General features: G+C 43.1%; 1 protein-coding gene across 2 annotated transcripts in view; it reads right to left on the bottom strand.

Annotated features, from left to right (window-relative positions):
- LOC124043774 (histone deacetylase 4-like) overlaps positions 1-22,205 on the bottom strand; it is a 129,031-nt gene that overhangs the window by 55,865 nt on the left and 50,961 nt on the right. The window contains exons 6-10 of one of the 2 annotated variants that reach the window (XM_046362715.1): positions 9,121-9,249; positions 8,801-8,913; positions 8,174-8,290; positions 7,318-7,495; positions 6,879-7,075 (exon numbers count right to left, since the gene is read on the bottom strand). In XM_046362715.1, coding sequence (XP_046218671.1) covers positions 6,879-7,075; positions 7,318-7,495; positions 8,174-8,290; positions 8,801-8,913; positions 9,121-9,249 — 734 coding nt within the window. The remainder of the gene's footprint in view (positions 1-6,878; positions 7,076-7,317; positions 7,496-8,173; positions 8,291-8,800; positions 8,914-9,120; positions 9,250-22,205) is intronic. The other variant, XM_046362716.1, reaches the window with a different exon arrangement.

Below are 22,205 nucleotides of genomic sequence, written 5' to 3'. Positions count from 1 at the left end.
TTTTTACACTCAACCCCCCTCCCGCCCTTTCAATCTCATTGACTCTCTCTCTCTCTCTCTCTCTCTCTCTCTCTCTCTCTCTCTCGTTCTGTAACTCTTTTAACACTAGAAGCGCTGAGGCAATCATTTTTTATTTCAAATATATCTCTGCCATTTTTAAAGTCATGCCCCCCTCCATCCTTGACTTTTCCTAAATAACTATGTTTAACACACATGTGTTGGTAGAATGTCATTATCACAAACAGAACGTGTCACAAGCGGTTTTAAGAGGACATGTCATTTTCAAGCCCTGCCCCTCATTCACAGGCTGATAACTGGCCTTCGAAAGTAAACTTAAATTATATCGAGACTAAATATAAAATGGAGTTATTATATATATTATATATGTATTTCTAATGTTACCCAAGAACTTCATTATTAAAAACAAAGGATATTTTTTCCAAAAACATATATGAAACTTGTTTATTAGACTGTTAGAATGTTACAGTCAAAATGACTGCTCATTGGCTCTCAGTGGGGTCCCTTAAGGCCCAGCTTTTCTAGTGTTAAAGCGAGAAACACACTTTTGAGATTTGAGCCAGCCACATGAAGGATGAGATTGCTTTGAAGTTGAAGCCTACTGTAGTTTCTTTAATACTTAATAAACTGGTAGTTCAAAAAAACAAACTCCTCAACACTGTTTAATATCCAACTATACATGTTTCAAGCATTGCAGCTTTTTAGTACCTCTCATCCAAAACATGAAGCAAAAACCAAGGTTCCATCAAATACATCACTTTTTTTGGACAGTAGACTACAATCTAACAGCAGCACGATGGAAGTATTGATGTCACGGCGACAGCTGATTCACTAGTAAAGTGACAAGTGACCACTTATGGATCACCAGCAAACAATCCATATATCCTGAGAGTCAGCAACTCCAACATATGACTGGGTTGATTTAGCCGCATCGTACTAACACCGATCCAGCCACCTCCAATTGCTTGTCAAACAACAAATCTAATGCCAAACCATTGGGAAGTAAACTAATCCATATTCTCCATATTCTTAATGGATGACCACCGAGAACTCTGAGGTACATTCTGAGGTTAAAATTAGTGGAAAACAACAGATTCCCATAGAGCGGTGGTTCCCAAAATGTGTATAGTCCCGTACCCCTTCGAACATTCAAACTCCAGCTTCACACTCACTCTAGCGCCAGGGACAGCACACTCTCAAATGTTGTTTTTTTTGCAATCATTGTAAGCCTGCCACACACACACTATACAATACATTTATTAAACATAAGAATGAGTGTGAGTTTTTGTCACAACATGGCTCGTGGGAAGTGACAAAGAACTCTTATAGGACCAGGACACAAATAATAATATAATCATTTTACTCTATATTTAGCCATCTTCCACATAAAACCTTATTTGTTCATCAAATATTGTGAATAACTCACCACAGGTTAATGAGAAGGGTGTGTTTGAAAGGATGCACATAACTCTGCAATGTTGGGTTATACTGGAGCGAGACTCAGTCTTAAATAATTTTCCACACACAGTCTGTGCCTGCATTTAGTTTTCATGCTAGTGAGGGCCGAGAATCCACTCTCACGTAGGTAACATGGTTGCAAACGGCATCAGTGTCTTAACAGCGCGATTTGCCAAGGCAAGAAACTCTGAGCGCAGCCCTATCCAGAAACCTGGCAGTGGCTTCTGACTAAATTCAATTTTCACAGAACCGTTACAATTTGGATGAGGCTCTCTTGTTCAGATATCGGTAAGTGGACTGGAGGCGGGGCATGAAAGGGGTAACGAATCCAGTTGTTTGTGTCATCCATTTCGGGAAAGTACTCACTCAGGTGCTTTGCTATATCACATTTGACATTGTCCGTAAGCTTGAGTACATTGGCACAACAAAAAAAAAATCATACAATGACAGAAAGACCTGTGCGTGGTCATTGTTTTATGTAGACAGAAAAGAGCTCCAACTTCTTAATTATAGCCTCAATTTTGTCCCGCACATTGACTATAGTTGCGGAGAGTCCCTGTAATCCTAGATTCAGGTCATTCAGACGGGGAAAAAGCATCACCCAGATACGCCAGTCGTGTGAGAAACTCATCATCATGCAAAAAGAAGGACAAGGGAAAATGATGGTCAGTGGAGAAAACTTTAAGCTCGTCTCTAAATTCAAAACAATGTGTCAGTACTTTGCCCCTTGATAACCAGCGCCCTTCTGTATGTTGTAAAAGCGTTACATGGTCGCTTCCCATATCATTGCATAATGCAGAAAATACAGAAATGTTCAGGGGCATTGCTTTAACAAAGTTAACCATTTTCACTGTAGTGTTCAAAATGTCTTTCAAGCTGTCAGGCATTCCCTTGGCAGCAAGAGCCTCGCGGTGGATGCTGCAGTGTACCCATGTGGCGTCGGGAGCAACTGCTTGCACACGCATTACCACTCCAATATGTCTCCCTGTCATGGCTTTTGCGCAATCAGTACAGATACCAACGCATCTTGACCACCAAAGTCCATTTGATGTTTCAAAGCTGTCCAGTACTTTAAAAAATATCCTATCTTGTTGTCCTGGTTTCCAGTGGTTTGCAGAAGAGGATGTCTTCCTTAATTGACCCCCCATAAACGTAACGGGCATGTGCCAGGCCCACCACGTCTGTTGACTCATCTAGCTGTAATGCAAATAATTCACTGTCTTGTATGCGAAGCAATAATTGTTTGTCAACATCTCCTGCCATGTCAGTGATGCGTTGTGAAACAGTGTTGTTTGATGAAGTCATTGTCTGTATAGTTTTTTGGGGCCTTTTCCCCCAGCATTGTCCCGGCCATATCGGCGGCAGCAGGAAGAATGTAGTCCTCCAAAATAATATGGAGCTTGCCTGACCTGGCCACTCGGTAGCTCAACATATAAGAGACATTTAGCTCAGTCTTATTCATGGTATCTGTTGCTTTTATACGTCTTTCGAGTAGAAAGTCGTCTTTATTCACGCTCAAAAAACTCCTGTGGCTTATTTTTCAAATTGTCATGGCCACTCTAATTCCTTGACTTTATTGTCCTTAAGCCATTTTGCCACAACTTTGGAAGTATGCTTGGGGTCATTGTCCATTTGGAAGACCTATTTGCGACCAAGCTTTAACTTCCTGACTGATGTCTTGAGATGTTGCTTCAATATATCCACATAATTTTCCTGCCTCATGATGCCATCTATTTTGTGAAGTACACTAGTCCCTCCTGGAGCAAATCACCCCCACAACATGATGCTGCCACCCCCGTGCTTCACGGTTGGGATGGTGTTCTTCGGCTTGCAAGCCTCCCCCTTTTTCCTCAAAACATAAAAGTACGATCTTTGACCCCATGTGCAGTTGCAAACCGTAGTCTGGCTTTTTTATGGAGGTTTTGGAGCAGTGGCTTCTTCCTTGCTGAGCGGCCTTTCAGGTTATGTCAATATAGGACTCGTTTCACTGTGGATATAGATACTTTTGTACCTGTTTCCTCTAGCATCTTCACAAGGTCCTTCGCTGTTGTTCTGGGATTGATTTGCACTTTTCGCACCAAAGTATATTCATCTCTAGGAGACAGATATGATGGCTGCATGGTCCAATGGTTTTCATACTTGCGTACTATTGTTTGTACAGATGAACATGGTACCTTCAGGCATTTGGAAATTGCTCCCAAGGATGAACCAGACTTGTAGAGGTCTACAAATTCTTTCCTGAGGTCTTGGCTGATTTCTTTAGATTTTCCCATGATGTCAAGCAAAGAGGCACTGAGTTTGAAGGTAGGCCTTGAAATACATCCACAGGTACTTCTCCAATTGACTCAAATTATGCCAATTAGCCTATCAGAAGCTTCTAAAGCCATGGCATTATTTTCTGGAATTTTCCAAGCTGTTTAAAGGCACAGTCAACTCAGTGTATGTAATATTCTGACCCGCTGGAATTGTGATACAGTGAATTATAAGTCAAATAATCTGTCTGTAAACAATTGCTGGAAAAATGACTTGTGTCATGCACAAAGCAGATGTCCTAACCGACTTGCCAAAACTATAGTTTGTTAACACGTGTGGAGTGATTGAAAAACGAGCTTTAATGACTCCAACCTAAGTGTATGTAAACTTCCCGACTTCAACTGTGTACTGTCAAGAGAGCCAGCAAACCGTGCCAATATATCCTCCAAAACATAGGATTCGAGGGCATTATCACTACGTCTAACGCAGTCTGGAATTTTCTCCCACGCCAGGACACTGTTCAGAGGAGCTACTAGCCAACTACACAGCGAACACAACCACTTCAAACGGAAGCTGGAAAGACAGCAAACGAGCTGCATTTCATTTTGTTTCACCTCTTTTTCTATTGACATTTCTTTTCATACAGTGGGGCAAAAAAGTATTTAGTCAGCCACCAATTGTGCAAGTTCTCCCACTTAAAAAGATGAGAGAGGCCTGTATTTTTCATCATAGGTACACTTCAACTATGACAGACAAAATGAGATAAAAAAAATCCAGAAAATCACATTGTAGGATTTTAAATTAATTTATTTGCAAATTATGGTGGAAAATAAGTATTTGGGCAATTACAAAAGTTTAACTCAATACTTTGTTATATACCCTTTGTTGGCAAAGACAGAGGTCAAACTTTTTTCTGTAAGTCTTCACAAGGTTTTCACACACTGTTGCTGGTATTTTGGCCCATTCCTCCATGCAGATCTCCTCTAGAGCAGTGATGTTTTGGGGCTGTTGCTGGGCAACACGGACTTTCAACTCCCTCCAAAGATGTTCTATGAGGTTGAGATCTGGAGACTGGCTAGGCCACTCCGGGACCTTAAAATGCTTCTTACGAAGCCACTGCTTCGTTGCCCGGGCGGTGTGTTTGGGATCATTGTCATGCTGAAAGACCCAGCCACGTTTCATCTTCAATGCCCTTGCTGATGGAAGGAGGTTTTCACTCAAAATCTCACGATACATGGCCCCATTCATTATTTCCTTTACATGGATCAGTCGTCCTGGTTCCTTTGCAGAAAACCAGCCCCAAAGCATGATGTTTCCACCCCCATGCTTCACAGTAGGTATGGTGTTCTTTGGATGCAACTCAGCATTGTTTGTCCTCCAAACACGACGAGTTGAGTTTTTACCAAAAAGTTCTATTTTGGTTTCATCTGACCATATGACATTCTCCCAATCTTCTTCTGGATCATCCAAATGCTCTCTAGCAAACTTCAGACGGGCCTAGACATGTACTGGCTTAAGCAGGGGGACACGTCTGGCACTGCAGGATTGGAGTCCCTGGCGGCGTTGTGTGTTACTGATGGTAGGCTTTGTTACTTTGGTCCCAGATCTCTGCAGGTCATTCACTAGGTCCCCCCGTGTGGCTCTGGGATTTTTGCTCACCGTTCTTGTGATAATTTTGACCCCACAGGGTGAGATCTTGCGTGGAGCCCCAGATTGAGGGAGATTATCTGTGGTCTTGTATGTCTTCCATTTCCTAATCATTGCTCCCACAGTTGATTTCTTCAAACCAAGCTGTTTACCCATTGCAGATGCAGTCTTCCCAGCCTGGTGCAGGTCTACAATTTTGTTCTTGGTGTCCTTTGACAGCTCTTTGGTCTTGGCCATAGTGAAGTTTGGAGTGTGACTGTTTAAGGTTGTGGACAGGTGTCTTTTATACTGATAACAAGTTCAAACAGGTGCCATTAATACAGGTAACGAGTGGAGGACAGAGGAGCCTCTTAAATAAGAAGTTACAGGTCTGTGAGAGCCAGAAATCTTGCTTGTTTGTAGGTGACCAAATACTTATTTTACATCATAAATTGCAAATAAATTCATAAAAAATCCTACAATGTGATTTTCTGCATTTTGTCTGTCACAGTTGAAGTGTACCTATGATGAAAATTACAGGCCTCTCTCATCTTTTTAAGTGGGAGAACTTGCACAATTGGTGGCTGACTAAATACTTTTTTGCCCGACTGTATATATCCATAAATATTATGCTGACTCATGATTTCAACTGTTTGAGAAAAGCAGTCTCATCGTGACACGCTAATCCTCAATGGGACAGTGGAGATCGAATTTCAATATTGAAACGATGTTGCAAACGTCGGCGAGAGAGACAGCAAGGTTTATACAAATCTATGCTGTTGAAAACCAAGTGGTAGTCTAAAAGAAAGGGGAAATGTCTAGATACTTTTCACAGTGGACATCAAGTTTCTAAATTGCCTGGTTGGGCTGATGAGACAGTAGATTACGCAGTGGGATGGAACACTAAATAGGTATTACAATGTCATAGCCAGAGGTAACTTGTGGAATAGACACCGGCTGGAACACAGTTTTAATCCATCAGCATCCAGGATTAGACCCACCATATAACCCTCAGGAATGTCACAATACAAGAGAAATTCAAGAGGGAGAAAAATAGCAATAATTATCTCTACACCCCCACCCTGCTCCGACCTTATGATTCTTATGATTCTCCATCTTCCCTAATCACCACACACACATAAATACACACACACTGAGCTCTTTCCTGTCGACCATAGAAGGACGCGGCTTCCTCCATAACATGCACACAGGACAGGCAATACTTTGCCGATGTACAGTTGTTTTGTTGCTGCTGAGCCTGTTGCTTCATAATGCAGCAGACACACACACACACACACACACACACACACACACACACACACACACACACACACACACACACACACACACACACACACACACACACACACACACACACACACACACACACACACACACACACACACACACACACACACACACACACACACACACACACACACACACACGCACACACACACACACGCACACACAACTCCCTCTCTATTCCTACATAAAATAACAAAGGATGCATGCACACACACCTTGTTGATGTGGAGTTGCTGCTGCTGGAACTGCTGCTTGTGTTTCTCCAGGAACTGCTGGTGCTGCTGCTGGACCACCAGCTGCTGCAGGGCCTGGGCGTTCTGGGGCAGAGGGGCCGACTGGGTCCTCCCCAGGGGACGGTGCTGCCCACGCAGCTTGTGGATGGAGGACGATTGCAGGGGCATTCCGCCAAGGCCTGAAACACATGAAAACAAAGACACAACACGAATAGGATGATTCTCAAGTAACATCGAGTACTCAACCAGTGGAGACTGCTGTCACTTTAAACCCGGGGGACAGGCTCATTGTACTGGCTGGAATGGAAATGTCAACCACATTCCTCCTTTCACCAGCCGCCACTGAAACCATCACGCAAGGTGCTCCTTTTAAAACCAGGTTTTGGAGATTATGTGCCTGAGACGGAGTGGATATGCTTACAGCAGGACAGACCTAGTGGGTTCTGGGACTGCTCCAGGAGGACCATGTGCTGGAGGAGGGGGTTGTGTGCCGAGCCCCCGTCGGTCAGGTAGGAGGGCAGGTGGGCCCCTGGGATGAAGGGAGTGGTTATGGGGAAGCCCTGCTGCAGTCTATCGTGCATTGAATGCCTGTCACCTTCCTGCTGGCCCGACGTCATCCGAAGGGACAAATAGAGGGAGAGACAGAGACACAGAGAGAGAGAAAGAGAGTGTGAGAGATAGGAGAAAAGCTGCCCCCAATGCAAACCAAGAAACATCTAACTGTAGTGTAATTTCCCTCTAAACCATTACAGGGCAAAATATATAAGTGAACTACAGTGAACTAATAACGTTCTGCCTGAACTGACTTGGAAGAGTTGGAAACGGATATAGAGTGAGAGAGAGTGAGATGGGGGGTAGTACATGCGTCACTGACTGCTGGTCATTGTCTCTCAACGGGGCCTTTCTGAAATGGAGTGAGGCTGAAAAGCCACATATGACAGATGGACTAGGTCTAGACAGGGCCTCCTCTATGTAGACTCTTCCACTCTGAAAGGGCCATGTGCGCAAGCAAGCCCTCAAAGTGACGGAGGAGAGGAGAAAGAAAGGAGAGAGAGCGAGAGAAGGAAAGAGAGAGTGAGTGAGAGAAAAGATGGGGAGAAATAGCTAGTTAGATGGAGAAAATAAGAAATTGGGGGAAGGCGGTGGAGAGAGTGTGGGGGGGAGTGGGCTAGAGAGAAAGGGAGTGAAATGTCAGGTTAGAAAGATACTAACGAACGGAAAGAAAGAACGAAAGTAAAAACTAAAAGAACGAGAGAAAAGTGGGTGTATGAACTAACGCTGGAAGGGCCGGTGGCTGGCAGGCCCAGGGTGATGTTAGGCAGCGAGGGCGATGTGTACAGAGACAGCTGGCTCAAGGGGCCCTCTCGGCCAGCCAGCCTGTGGGCCGGGGAGGCCTGCAAACAGAGGAGCACACAGTCAGAAAGAGACACTGAAACACAGACACAGGCCAGACAAATTGGCCCCTCTGCAAAAATAAACAGCCCTGTCTGGTCATTTCCCCAGACCCCTGTGGCCTCCTGTCTACACTGGCCATCTGGAGCACATGTTGCTTACAGAGACACATACGCTCAGAGCCTTAGATACTCACAAGGATACAGAGATGCACATACCCTATGCACAGAGACACTTGCATTTACACACTCATGTGCACATACTTACACACACAAACAGTCACACACGCACACGCCTGACAGTGTGAGCCAACAACTAACAGGTGGGACGTAAACATACCGTTTGGCTCGGGCCATATTAAGCAAACAGCCCTCAGCAATGTGACTGGGAACAGTCAACATCAGAGCAGATTGAAAAGAGAACAGTACAGTATATCAGAGGCTCCTGGTTTCTGCATGGTCACAGTAAGCTATCAGTTTAATGTGGGTTAAATGTGGCTGCTTAGTGCTTACCTCTACTGAACTACTGGACATGGAGCCAGCGATGCCATTCTCATTGGTGATGTTACTGGAGCTGTTGTTGGGCGAACTGGGGCCCGAGCCAGGAGCGCTGTTGCAGGCCGATTCTACAAAAAAAAAAACATAAAACACAAGACATGAGGCTCCCACACAACATGCATACTGATCAATGTACCAGGTTGCAAACCTATTGATTTCAACCTACAGAAAAGTACTGAAGTCATAGACGCAAGGGCCGCGCAAGTGCGTCTGCTAAATGGCATATATTATTATATTATATATTAAGTGTTCCACTTGGGCTGGCAGAAGCTTACCAGCCATGTCCAGAGAGCGCTTCTTGGCGGTGGTAATTGGACCGTCCTTCCTGCGTAGAAGTGGGCTACTTCTGCGCTCCGTTACCTTCTGTTTTAGCCTGGACCGGAGCTTCAAGTTGGGCTCAGAGGCTAGAGAGAGGAAGCGGGGGTCCATCAAAACACAACTATAGAGCAGAACGTACACAACACAAATGACAGAAATCGGAGGGAAGAATACGCAGTTCTTAGGAAGGCTTTTTTTGTTGGCATTGCTATTGAGGGCTTGAGATGACAAGCAGCACGCTGTAAAAATGGGATTCATTTGAATCAAATCAAATACTTCCGCAAAACATGAATGAATATAGTTATGGAGACATCACTGGCAAAGACGAGCGCTTTCGCTCTCTACTGCACATCATGTCTGTCACTCCGCTCTCACTCTTCTCTCCTGCCGTCTGAAACTGTCTGGAAACAAGAAAGAAAAAACTCCAGACCCCAGCAAACCACCTCCCCCCGGCCCGACTTTGGCTGACCTGTGCTCAGTACAGATCTGAGGTGACATCACCCCACTCTGAAACTCTCAGAGAAGAGCGCTTTAATTGAGAGCGTTTTACAGTGTAGGTAGTAGCCAACGTTAGTACACAATCAATAGTCCCAAACAACACACTGTGCTGTGGAGCCTAGAATGAAACTAGAATGAAATGAAGCATTGTACATGGTACATCAGAAGGGTAAGCCGGTTCAGGGCAGTTAGTTAAGCTAACAAGCTACTCCATAAACAAGCTACTTCTGGAAAGACCGATGGAGCAGATGAGAAGAGACTTGACGAGATGAGCTCCAAACATGTGACAAGGACGAGCAGCAGTACGGGTAACGAGTTTCCAGTCTTGGCAGCTGTCGCCGACCCCCAAGCTTCATCAAGCCCGTCTCAATGCTCAGCTAATGAATAGCTCTTGTTGTCAAATGCTCGCAATTAAACAAGTGTGTGTGTGTTTTTTTGGTGGACTTCTCGGGGTTCGTTCTTGGCCATTTCTAATTTCTGTGTGTGGACAGACGGATAGGGGGATAGAGCACAATAGCGGGTGTGTCGAAGAGGCGACTGTAATTGCCGCATACACAATGATCAGGGGAGCGGAGCACGGCCCTTGTCAAGCGCCAATCTGGGAGATCCTATCATCTCTCTATCTTACAGTCGTGAAGAGGGCACAACAAAGCCTATTCCCCCTCAGGAAACTAATCAGATTTGGCATGGGTCCTGAGAACCTCAAAAGGTTCTACAGCTGCAACATCGAGAGCATCCTGACTGGTTGCATCACTGCCTGGTACGGCAATTGCTCAGCCTCTGATCGCAAGGCACTACAGAGGGTAGTGCGTACGGGCCAGTACTTCACTGGGGCTAAGCTGCCTGCCATCCACGACCTCTACACCAGGCGGTGTCAGAGGAAGGCCCTAAAAATTGTCAAAGACCCCAGCCACCCCAGTCATGGACTGTTCTCTCTACTACCGCATGGCAAGCGGTACCGGAGTGCCAAGTCTAGGACATAAAGGCTTCTCAACAGTTTCTACCCCAAGTCATAAGACTCCTGAACAGGTAATCAAATGGCTCCCCGGACTATTTGCATTGTGTGCCCCCCAACCCCTCTTTTAATGCTGCTGCTACTCTCTGTTTATCATTTATGCAGAGTCACTTTAACTATACATTCATGTACATACTACCTCAATTTACCTCAATTTACCAACCAGTGGCCCCCGCACATTGGCTAACCGGGCTATCTGCATTGTGTCCCACCATCCGCCAAACCATCCGCCAAACTATATGCATAGTCACTTTAACCATATCTACATGTACATACTACCTCAACCAACCTGACTAACCGGTGTCTGTATGTAGCCTCGCTACTGTATATAGTCTATCTTTTCACTGTTGTTTTAAAAAAAACTTTACTTACCTATTGTTCACCAAATACCTTTTTTGCCCTATTGGTTAGAGCCTGTAAGTAAGCATTTCACTGTAAGGTAACCTGTAACTTGTAACCTGTTGTATTCAGCGCACGTGACAAATAAACTTTGATTTGATTTAGTGGCCAATCCTCAAAAAGAGCTTTAGTTTTGGAGATATCCCTACTCGCAGTAGAACAAAACACAACCATGTTTTTCACATCTCTAATATATCCCATTTATGAAATAGATGGTTGGGGGGGGGGGTATAGGCTCATGTAACCAATTTTGCAAGCTCTGACATTGCAAAAATGTTGAAATACAAGTAGTCAGTTATCTGCCCTACATACACAAACAAAAAACATTAGGATATCTTAATGCATCTTGGACATATAGACCTGTAAACACAGAGATATAAAGGGTGGAATATCTCTACCACAAAATGTATGATGAACGTAAGCTTTATTTTTGACATACACAGTACATTAGGATGGTAATCAGACCCCTAAAACTGATTCAAATGCTTTTACCCCCTTATCAATCTACACACAATACCCCACAATGACAAAGCAAAAACAGGGTATAAAACATTTTAAACTGAAATATCACATTTAAATAAGTATTCAGACCTTTTACTCAGTACTTTGTTGAAGCACCTTTGGCAGTGATTACAGCCTCGAAAAGCTTGGCACACCTGTATTCAGGGAGTTTTTCACCATTCTTCTTTGCAGATCCTCTTAAGCTCTGTCAGGTTGGATGGGGAGTGTCGCTGCACAGCTATTTTCAGGTCTCTCCAGAGATGTTTGATCGGGTTCAAGACCGAGCTCTGGATGGGCACCTCAAAGACATTCAGAGACTTGTCCCAAAGCCACACCTGCGTTGTCTTGGGTGTTCTTAGGATCGTTGTCCTGTTGGAAAGTGAACCTTTGCCCCAGTCTGAGGTCCTAAGCACTCTGGAGCAGGTTTTAATCAGGGATCTCTCTGTACTGTGCAAATAAAAATATATTTTGAATGAGTAGGTGTTCTAAAAGTTTTGACCGGGTAGTGTAAATCAAATTCAGCCTGAACTGGGTGATGTAGTAGGGAGTGTATTTTCCAACAGGCCAATATTCGACATAGTTTAGCACATAATGACCATAATCTATTGCACATTTACTTGCAACTGGATCCTGGACTTCCTGGCATGACATCCCCATGTCCTGAGGGTAGGTAACAACACATCCGCTGCGCTAATCCTCAACACAGGGGCCCCTCAAGGGTGCGCGCTCAGTCCCCCCTTGTACTCCCTGTTCACTCATGACTGCATGGCCAAGCACGACTCCAAAACCATCATCAAGTTTGCCGATGACACAACAGTGGGAGGTCTGATCACCGACAACGATGAGACAGCCTATAGGGAGGAGGTCAGAGACCTGGCCGTGTGGTGCCAGGACAACAACCTCTCCCTCAACGTGATCAAGACAAAGGAGATGACTGTGGACTACAGGAAAAAGAGGACCGAGCGCGCCCTCATTCTCATCGACGGGGTTGTAGTGGAGCAGGTTGAGAGCTTCAAGTTCCTTGGTGTCCACACCACTAACAAACTATCATGGTCCAAACACACCAATACAGTTGTGAAGAGGGCACGACAAAACCTATTCCCCCTCAGGAGACTGAAAAGACTTAGCATGGGTCCTCAGATCCTCAAAAAGTTATACAGCTGCACCATCGAGAGCATGGTTGAATTTACGCTACCTGATTTGGCAGGTAGTGATGGCAACTGCTTGGCCTCTGACCGCATGGCAGAGGGAAGTATGTACTGCCAACTATATCACTGGCCATCCAGGACCTCTATACCAGGTGGTGTCTGAGGAAGGCCCTAAAAACGGTCAAAGACTTCAGGCACGCTAGTCATAGACTGTTCTCTCTGCTACCGCACGGCAAGTCTAGGATCCAATGGCTCCTTAACAGCTTCTACAACCAAACCAAGCTGAACAATTAATCAAATGGCCACCCGGATTATTTACACTGACGACCCCCCTCCCACTCAGTTTTTACACTGCTGATACTTGCTGTTTATTATCTATGCATAGTCACTTTACAAATTACCTCGACTAACCTGTACTCCCGCACATTGACTCTGTACCGGTACCCCCTGTATATAGCCTCGTTATTGTTATTTAATTTTTTTGTGTTACTTTTTGATATTTAAAAAAATAAATACACTACCATTCAAATGTTTGGGGTCACATAGAAATGTCCATGTTTTTGTCCATTAAAATAACATCAAATTGATCAGAAATACAGTGTAGACATTGTTAATGTTGTAAATAACTATTGTAGCTGGAAACGGCTGATTTTTACTGGAACACAACAGAGGCAAGACAAAATAACAGGGCAAATTATATGCAGGTGAAGGTGTTTGAGTGTAATTAGGTTGGCCATATTGGATTCAGAATAACATGTATTTACACCAAAACAGCCTTTATGGCCATGAGTGTTGAACACAGTTCTGAAAAAAATACCTACCATCTACACTCTTGGAAAAAAGCTGCTGTCTAGAACCTGAAAGGGTTCTTTGGCTGTCCCCATAGGAGAACCCTTTGAAGAACCTTTTTTTGGTTCCAGGTAGAACACTTTCCACAGAGGGTTCTACATGGAACCCAAAATGTTCTACCTGGAACCAAAAAAGGGTGCTCCTATGTGGACAGCTTAAGAAACCTTTTGGAAGATTTTTTTTTTTACAAAAATAAATATTTACATGTGATTTGAACTCCATCAAATGGTATTATGGCAGTCATGTTGGATTTGGGCGCCATATTGGATTTGAGGCTAAATCCAGGACGGCCCAAAAGATCATCTGTGGTGGCCCCCTGACTAAATTACAAGAGCAGGGGCTAAATATACATCTTTCAGGGAACCTTGGTCTACAAAACATTTCATTTCGATGTCTGAGGCCACTTGTTTTCCTTAGAGCCGATTGCAATAGCCACAACATCAAAAGATGTAGAACTGTATGTATTTTTTGACAGACAGGACCATACAGCACTGAATAAGAGCAAATTTTACTTGGAAAGTTGTCTATTAATCAGCTACCAGAAAGTAAATCTCACATTCATCATAAATATTCATAGTTGATATTTCCACCTATTGTATCTCTGTGTTTACAGGTCTATATTTCCAAGGTGCATTAAGATATCCTAATGCTGTTTATTTGTGTACGTATGGAAGACAACTGACTACATGTATTCCACATTTATGCAATATTGGGTTACATGAGTTTATGTGGCCCATCCACCTCAGCCAGGCATCATTCTGCACATTTTTAGTTTAGGGTCGGGTGTCCCAATCTTTTAATTTAACCACTTTTGCAGGAACATATTTTTACACAACCATCCATTTCATAAATGGGAGGCATTAGAAATATGAAAAAACATGATTGTGTTTTGTTCTACCTCGGGTAGGGGTATCGAAAAATGTTTGAGGCCTTGCCACTCACGAGCCTATTTCTCTTGTCTTTCACCCCTAGTCACTGACAGATTTATTCCCAGCAGCACATACTGGCATATCCTTCCCCTCTCTCCCTTTACTTCAATTCATCCAGACCAAACCAGTTGACCCTTTGACTTGGCCCGTGACCTCGTGTGAAATGGGTCCGGCAAGAGAAGGCACGCTACTACGTTCATTAGCGTAGGACTCAATGCCACGTCTGTGTCAAGTCGGGCAAGGCCCATGGGACTATCTTGGCTTTATTTTATTAAAATGCTTTATTTAACATTTATTTAACAGAGTCATGCTGAGACCAAGGTCTCTATCACAGATGTGCCCTGTATACACATCAATACACATCAATATTCACATCAATGCACATCAATATTCACATCAATACACATCAATATTCACATCAATGCACATCAATATTCACATCAATACACATCAATATTCACATCAATACACATCAATATGCACATCAATATTCACATCAATACACATAAATATTCACATCAATGCACATCAATATGCACATCAATATGCACATCAATGCACATCAATATTTACATTTACATTACATTTAAGTCATTTAGCAGACGCTCTTATCCAGAGCGACTTACAAATTGGTGCATTCACCTTATGACATCGAGTGGAACAGTCACTTTACAATAGTGCATCTAAATCTTAAAGGGGGGTGAGAGGGATTACTTATCCTATCCTAGTATGCACATCAATGCACGAAAAGAAAAACACAAATCATAGAAAACAAACATTGTTCAGTAAAAAGGTCCTCAATCAGCCTTTTGAATGTGGAACCAACTCATCCAACTTTAGAGAGCCTTGGAGATCATTCCACAAGTAAGGTGCAAAGCAAAAAACTACAAGCAGATTTACCTAACTATGGAGACCGGATCTGATATCTTGTATGTCTTAAGATAAAAAAATAAAGTAAGGTACGGCGGAAGTTGCAATGCATCGATCTACGAGACTTCAAAGAGGACAATGTTTACTTTCTGATACAGAATGCAGTGATGTGTACCAAACCTAAAGCCAGTATTAAAGCATAGCATGATAAACTGTGTCCCAATAGCTTCAATAAAGTCGCAGCTGCATTCATATAGACAATATTGGCATAGTTTATAACCGGTATGAAAGTCGACTGAATGATTTGTTTTCTGCTATCTAATGAAAGGCATGACCTATTCCTATTCCTATTCCAATTTTAATTCTTCATTTCTTAACTAACTCATCAACATGCCTTTTGAAAGAAAGCTATTCGTCAATCCAGATACCTAGATATTTATACGCGGGGACATGATCAATGAGGGCACCATCCAATAACATATGCATAAATGATCAGATACAATTTTTACGTGATTTGGAGAACAACATATACTTAACACATACTCATAATAGCAGTCAGTGGATATTTGGTTTAGGGAAAGTTTGCTGTTTGTTTTCCTGCCCTTTCCCTTCAACGCCGTGTATCCCTGAATATGAAAAACAGGGAGAAGAGTTTAAAATGTACCTGTCTTAATGCACTTAGAACGAGGTGCAGCCAGAGAATAGATCTGGCCCATTTGGGAAGAGCAAAAGGACTTTGAGTGTGTGGGGTTATATAATGAATAAGCACTTCTTGAAAGTGCACTTTCAATTTGAGGGGCTGAACTTGTGGTTGAACTTATTAAACTTGATTATCATTTTTTTTTTTTAAGAGCGGCGGAGGGCACTTGTCCAAAAGTCTTTTGTTAACAGGATCAGGGGCGGCCCCGGTCGTGAACGCCATGCATTAGCAGCAGGAGTGTACGGGAACACATTCAAAGATGCAATTCCCCGGACAAATTATAATCCAATCCAGTGAAAATTAGCCTGACTCTCCCGATATGGCTGACCAAGCGAACAATAGTCTGAAGTAGTTGACAATAAGGTGGTGCAGACTACATGTATCCACAAAGCTGTCTTGAAGTAAACTGGCCACAGATGGATACAAGTGTTTACTTGTGGTTTTGTTGGCAGATACTGTATTACAGGATTTCGTGAGAAGGTGCAGGAGGGGTATTCAAGATGTCTTATTACAGAAGGTACAGTTGGAAGTTTACATACACATTAGCCAAATACATTTCAACTCAGTTTTTCACAATCAATGACATTTAATCCTAGTAAAAATTCCCTGTCTTAGGTCAGTTAGGATCACCACTTTATTTTAAGAATGTGAAATGCTTTTTTCCCCCATCACATTCCCAGTGGGTCAGAAGTTAACATACTAACTAGGGTCAAAAGTTGCAGGTAGCCTTCCACAAGCTTCCCACAATAAGTTGGGTGAATTTTGGCCCATTCCTCCTGACAGAGCTGGTGTAACTGAGTCAGGTTTGTAGGCCTCCTTGCTCGCACACACCTTTTCAGTTCTGCCCACAAATTTTCTATGGGATTGAGGCCAGGGCTTTGTGATGGCCACTACAATACCTTGACTTTGTTGTCCTTAAGCCATTTTGCGACAACTTTGGAAGTATGCTTGGGGTCATTGTCCATCTGGAAGACCCATTTGCGACCAAGCTGTAACTTCCTGACTGATGTCTTGATATGTTGCTTCAATATATCCACATCAGTACATTATTTTTACTCAGTACTGTTTCCTGCGCTTGACTCCGTCCTCACCTATACACCACTGACACTGACACAAATGATGTCAATTAGCCTATCAGAAGCTTCTAAACCATGACATAATTTTCTGGAATGTTCCAAGCTGTTTAAAGGCACAGTGAATTAGGTGTATCTGTCTGTAAACAATTGATGGAAAAATTACTTGTGTCATGCACAAAGTACATGTCCTAACCGACTTGCCAAAACTATAGTTTGTTAACAAGAAATATGTGGAGTGGTTGAAAAATGAGTTTGAATTCTTAGGGATAGGCTGTCGACAACATCCTGTGAAATTGGAGGGCGCGCAATTCAAATAAATAATTGTAATATTAAACATTCATGAACATACAAGTATCTTATATCATTTAAAAGCTTACATTTGTGTTAATCAAACTCCATTGTCTGATTTACAATAGGCATTACAGCGAAAGCATACCATGCGATTGTTTGAGGACCGCGCCCCACAACAACATATTTTTCAACCACCCACAGGCTTCGTAAAATCACAAATAGCGATTAAATAAATAACTTGCTTTTGAAAATGTTCCTCTGTTTACAATTCCGAGGGTCCCAGCTACAACATGAATGGTCGTTTTGTTAAATAAAATCCTTCTTTACATCCCAAAAAGTTTGTTTAGTTGGCGCCATCGATTTAAGTAATCCTCTTGTTCAACATGCAGACAAAGGAGTCCAAAATGCTACCGCTAAACTTTGTTCAAACAAGTCAAACTCCATTTCTATTTAATCCTCAGGTATCCTAAAATGTAAATAAACTATACTGTTTCATATGGAAAGAAGTATGTTCAATAGAAAAGTAAAATTAGTAAGCGTGCATCCTCTTCGTGGGGCGCGAACAGACTGATATTGTACCGGGACTCTTCCTACAAAAACTTCAAATTCTTGCTCATTTTTGAAGAAACAAGCGTGAAACAATCAACAAAAACTGTTGACATCTACTGGAAACCATAGGAATTGCAATCTGAGAGCTGGAATTACATAGGGCCTAAATCTTTCCATTATAAGAACCTTATGACCTCAAAAAAAGACAATTCCAGTTGTTTTTCTTTGTACCTTTACCTGCCATATCAATTGTGTTATAGTCTCAGACATTATTTTAACATTTATAGAAACTTCAAAGTGTTTTCTACCCAATGCAATTATGTGCATATCCTGGCTTCTGGGCCACAGTAACAAGCAGTTTACTTTGGTTATATCAGTCAGGCGAAAATTCAGGAAAATAGACCCTAGCTCTAAGAAGTGACTCCAACCTAAGTGTATGTAAACGTCCGACTTCAACTGTACATTGGAACCTTTACGATACTAGTTGCTTTGTAACTGAAGACTGGTGGATGTGGATTAAGCTACAGAGGCATCAACACACTCATCTGCAAATGCTGCATTAGCTTTCACATCTCTCCTGTCACGCTTTAGTAAAAATCAGTCTAGAACAGCCACCACATAAAATGCATGTCACACTAGTAAAACACTGCAACACTGCTGAAGAAATAATACACTCACTAAAGTTGCATGGAAAGAGACATTAAATAAGAGAGGCGTAAAATTTGCCATTGGGCCTTCAGTGCTGAGCTTTATTTGCTGTGTGGCCGAGTGGCTCAAGCATACCCAAAGGGCCTGAGCCAAAGGACGTGGCTGGTAGCCAGGAGTGGAGACAGGGCTGAGTCGGGGATGGATGGGTGGGTGGAGTTGGTAGATGGAGGTTTGTGCCCGTGCCAGGGTTTTCTCTGTTCTCTCACGCCCATAGGAGATATGGCGGGGGGTAAAGTGTTGATGCAGGCAGAACCAGGGGCTTATGGCCTGTCTGACTGGAGGAGCCTGTTGGGGTTCACCGGGGACGCGGTGACTTTGAAGGGTGTTAGTGTGGCCACGCCAAACAACCCACTGCAGGGGCCCAACTGCACTGTCTGCTGACTCCAGTACATTTGTTTTTACGCTCCCCCTCTCTCACCTCCCTCTCTTTTTAATTCTCGCCTCTGTCTTATTCTCTCTCTCTCTCTCTCTCTCTCTCTCTCTCTCTCTCTCTCTCTCTCTCTCTCTCTCTCTCTCTCTCTCTCTCTCTCTCTCTCTCTCTCAATTCCAACCCTAACCCTCTCCCTCCCTTTCCCATCCTCTCTGTCACTTCTTCTTGTTCCCTTTATTTCTACAATTGAGTGAGGGGAAGTCTTGCTAGCTAGTATTGACACTTCGCCGTATTGGCTACTGATGCATTCACTCCCAAACATTCTGTAGCACTTTGCTTGAATGAAACACAGAAAAGTGAGGGGATGAAATCGCTGCTAGAGACAATTGACAGTAAACAAATTAAACCGTATCAAAATGCTAAGCTCCTGCTCAATACTTCTCCATTGACTCTACATTGAAATTCTGATTAAAGGCCTATAAAAGTAAATATTTTAGATAGACTCAGAAGTTACAGGTTCTCGCCTCCCAAGTGGCGCAGTGGTCTAAGGCACTGCATATCAATGTTTGAGGTGTCACTACATCCTTGGGTTCGATACCAGGCGGTGACCGAGAGACCAATGTGGCAGCACACAATTGGCCCAGTGTTGTCCTGGTTAGGGTTTGGCCGGCCTGGATTTCCTTGTCCCTTCTCGCTCTAGTGATTACTTGTGGTCGGACGGGTGGCTGCAAGCTGACTCGGTTGCCAGCTGGATGATGTTTCCTCCGACACATTGGTGCGGCTGACTTCCGGGTTAAGCGAGCAGTGTGTCAAGAAGCAGTGTGACTTGGCAGGGTAGTATTTCGGATGCATGGCTCTCGACCTTTGCGACCTTTGCCTCTCCCGAGTCTGTAGGGGAGTCGCAGCGATGGGACAAGAGTGTAACTACCAATTGGATATGATGAAAAAGGGGTAAAAGTACAACAACAGGTTCTCTAATACAAAACACATCAATCATATGTTCAGTGGATTTGAAGAATGACAGCCCTGTGCAGGTTACTGAATACATTTAGGAAGGTGCATTCAATTTTGGATTTATTAAAAGGACTCGAATGTAGAGATTTGAGAGAATCGATATAGGTTTCCCTGGAACTCATCGACAAGATTCTGAGAAATGTGCATCTATGGGAATTAACCTCAGAGGCACAGAAAATAACAGACAATATAACCATCTGTGAATTTAAACTACACTGGGCTCAAAAGGTAGATTCTCGTTGTGGTTTCTCATTTCTTCAGTGCTAATGAAACGTTCACATTGATACAGCAAGGAAACGTGGCCTTAAAATATCCACACACAAAAATACACTTCGGTTTCTCCACAAACATATTGGAAAATAACATTGCTCCTGGGACCGAGAGGGTCCAGTCTTCATACTACTACAGACACAATCGAGTGAGTCAAACGGAGATAATCCAGGAAACTGAAGAGGCTCTACTTCACATTGTGAATGGGCATGTAATGAGGTGTATGGTTTGAGGCCTGAATGAGCTTCACTACCATGAAGATGGTCTAATTGATGAACATGGAGATGCTAATGCTACGCTAATTTCCATGATTCTCAGTGGGTGTACATAAAGGAGACCTCTTTCGGTGCTTTGTCTATTCCTATTCAAATCAACGGTGAACAAAAGAACACGACGCCAGACTGATTTCGGTGTGATTGCTTGCATCAAACTGAAAACAAGCGGGCTGCAAATACAATACAAAAAAATAGAATAAAAGCCATCTGAATGCATTAGGTAAATGTGCAACTTGCAAGATCTGATTCAACCAACTCTGAATCAAAACCATATATAGTTTCAAACATCCCAAACTGGTTCAAAGTAACTATTATTCCAATATACAGACATCGATGTTGGTTATCAATGTAAAAATATTTACATTTTTATGTCCAATATATAGTTGTTGAATATCTACTGTAACAAAATGAATATCTCAAAAGCTAGTCAGTTGTATAGGCATTGCTTGTCAATTACTGCCTAAGTGAAGACATTGAAAATACATTGGGGGGGATTTTAGATCCCCGTGTTTCATATTAGAGATATGATACGAGGGAGCGGAAGAGACACGGATGAGAAGTGTGACATTTTCCCTCTGACATTAAAGACAGACAAAGCCTCCTCGCGACAGTATTAAAATGTGCAGCCACCGCAGTTATGACTGCCGTGATGGGAGCCGCCGGCAGAGCGGAGAGAAGTGGAAATGACACGCACTGCAGTCTTCACCCGTGAGGGGTTTAATAACAGTAGAATACAGATAAAAAAAAACATGCAGAGCCCAGTGAGGACAATAAGGTCTCCGTGCTTGGCTAAACAGCTGATAAAGAATAAAGATGAGGGGGTGGTGTGGACTGGGGTGCCGGGGTGGAGAGTGTGGAATGTATGTGGAGGGAGTGTAAAGCACAACCTGACTATAATGTGGAGAAGTGATATGAGGAGATGGACTTTAATTAGGAAGGAGGGGGGGTGAAATATATGGAGTATGCATATGGTAGTTTTAATGTATAACTTTAACACAAAATTATATTACAAGCCTGGTACCTGAGCTGAGGTGCTGCGCACAAATCGCACCATAGAGCATCTATCACCTTTTCAATGTTTGTATCCTTTTGCAAATTATTTGTGGACTCAAATAAAGTATTTGAAATGTGGATGTACAGCAGTTATCCCCGAGTGAACAGTGCAAGGTATACAGTAGCAAATCTTAAACATTTCCAGACCCAAGTTTGTCTGTTCAATTTTTTTTCACCTCCTCTTTAGGTGTCTAGCAAGGCTCAATCCTGGGCCCTCTCCTGTTTCTGTCATAACATTCCCACTCGTCGCCGGGATAACACATTCCTGTCCACATCCCCACAGGCGGCAGGGCTGTCGGTGCTCCAGAGTACACTGAGGTTGATCTCCAGCTGGATGAGCAGGGACAGACGTGTACAAACGAGCCCAGACGCTAACTGAATAATCACTGCCTGGCCCCCACAGCGGTAGTAGAGTTTCTCAAAGGATTTGAAATGGGTACTCTCCAACCAGAACTGCTTGGTATCAGACTCTGTATGTTTCATAGACAGCCTGCTTATTTTAGTTGGTTTGTTTTCTTATGTTTCTC

This window comes from Oncorhynchus gorbuscha, linkage group LG09 (genome assembly GCF_021184085.1).
Source record: "Oncorhynchus gorbuscha isolate QuinsamMale2020 ecotype Even-year linkage group LG09, OgorEven_v1.0, whole genome shotgun sequence".
Taxonomy (NCBI): Eukaryota; Metazoa; Chordata; class Actinopteri; order Salmoniformes; family Salmonidae; genus Oncorhynchus; species Oncorhynchus gorbuscha.
The sequence above is the reverse complement of the archived record's forward strand: the minus strand, read 5'-3'. Positions and strand labels throughout refer to the sequence as shown.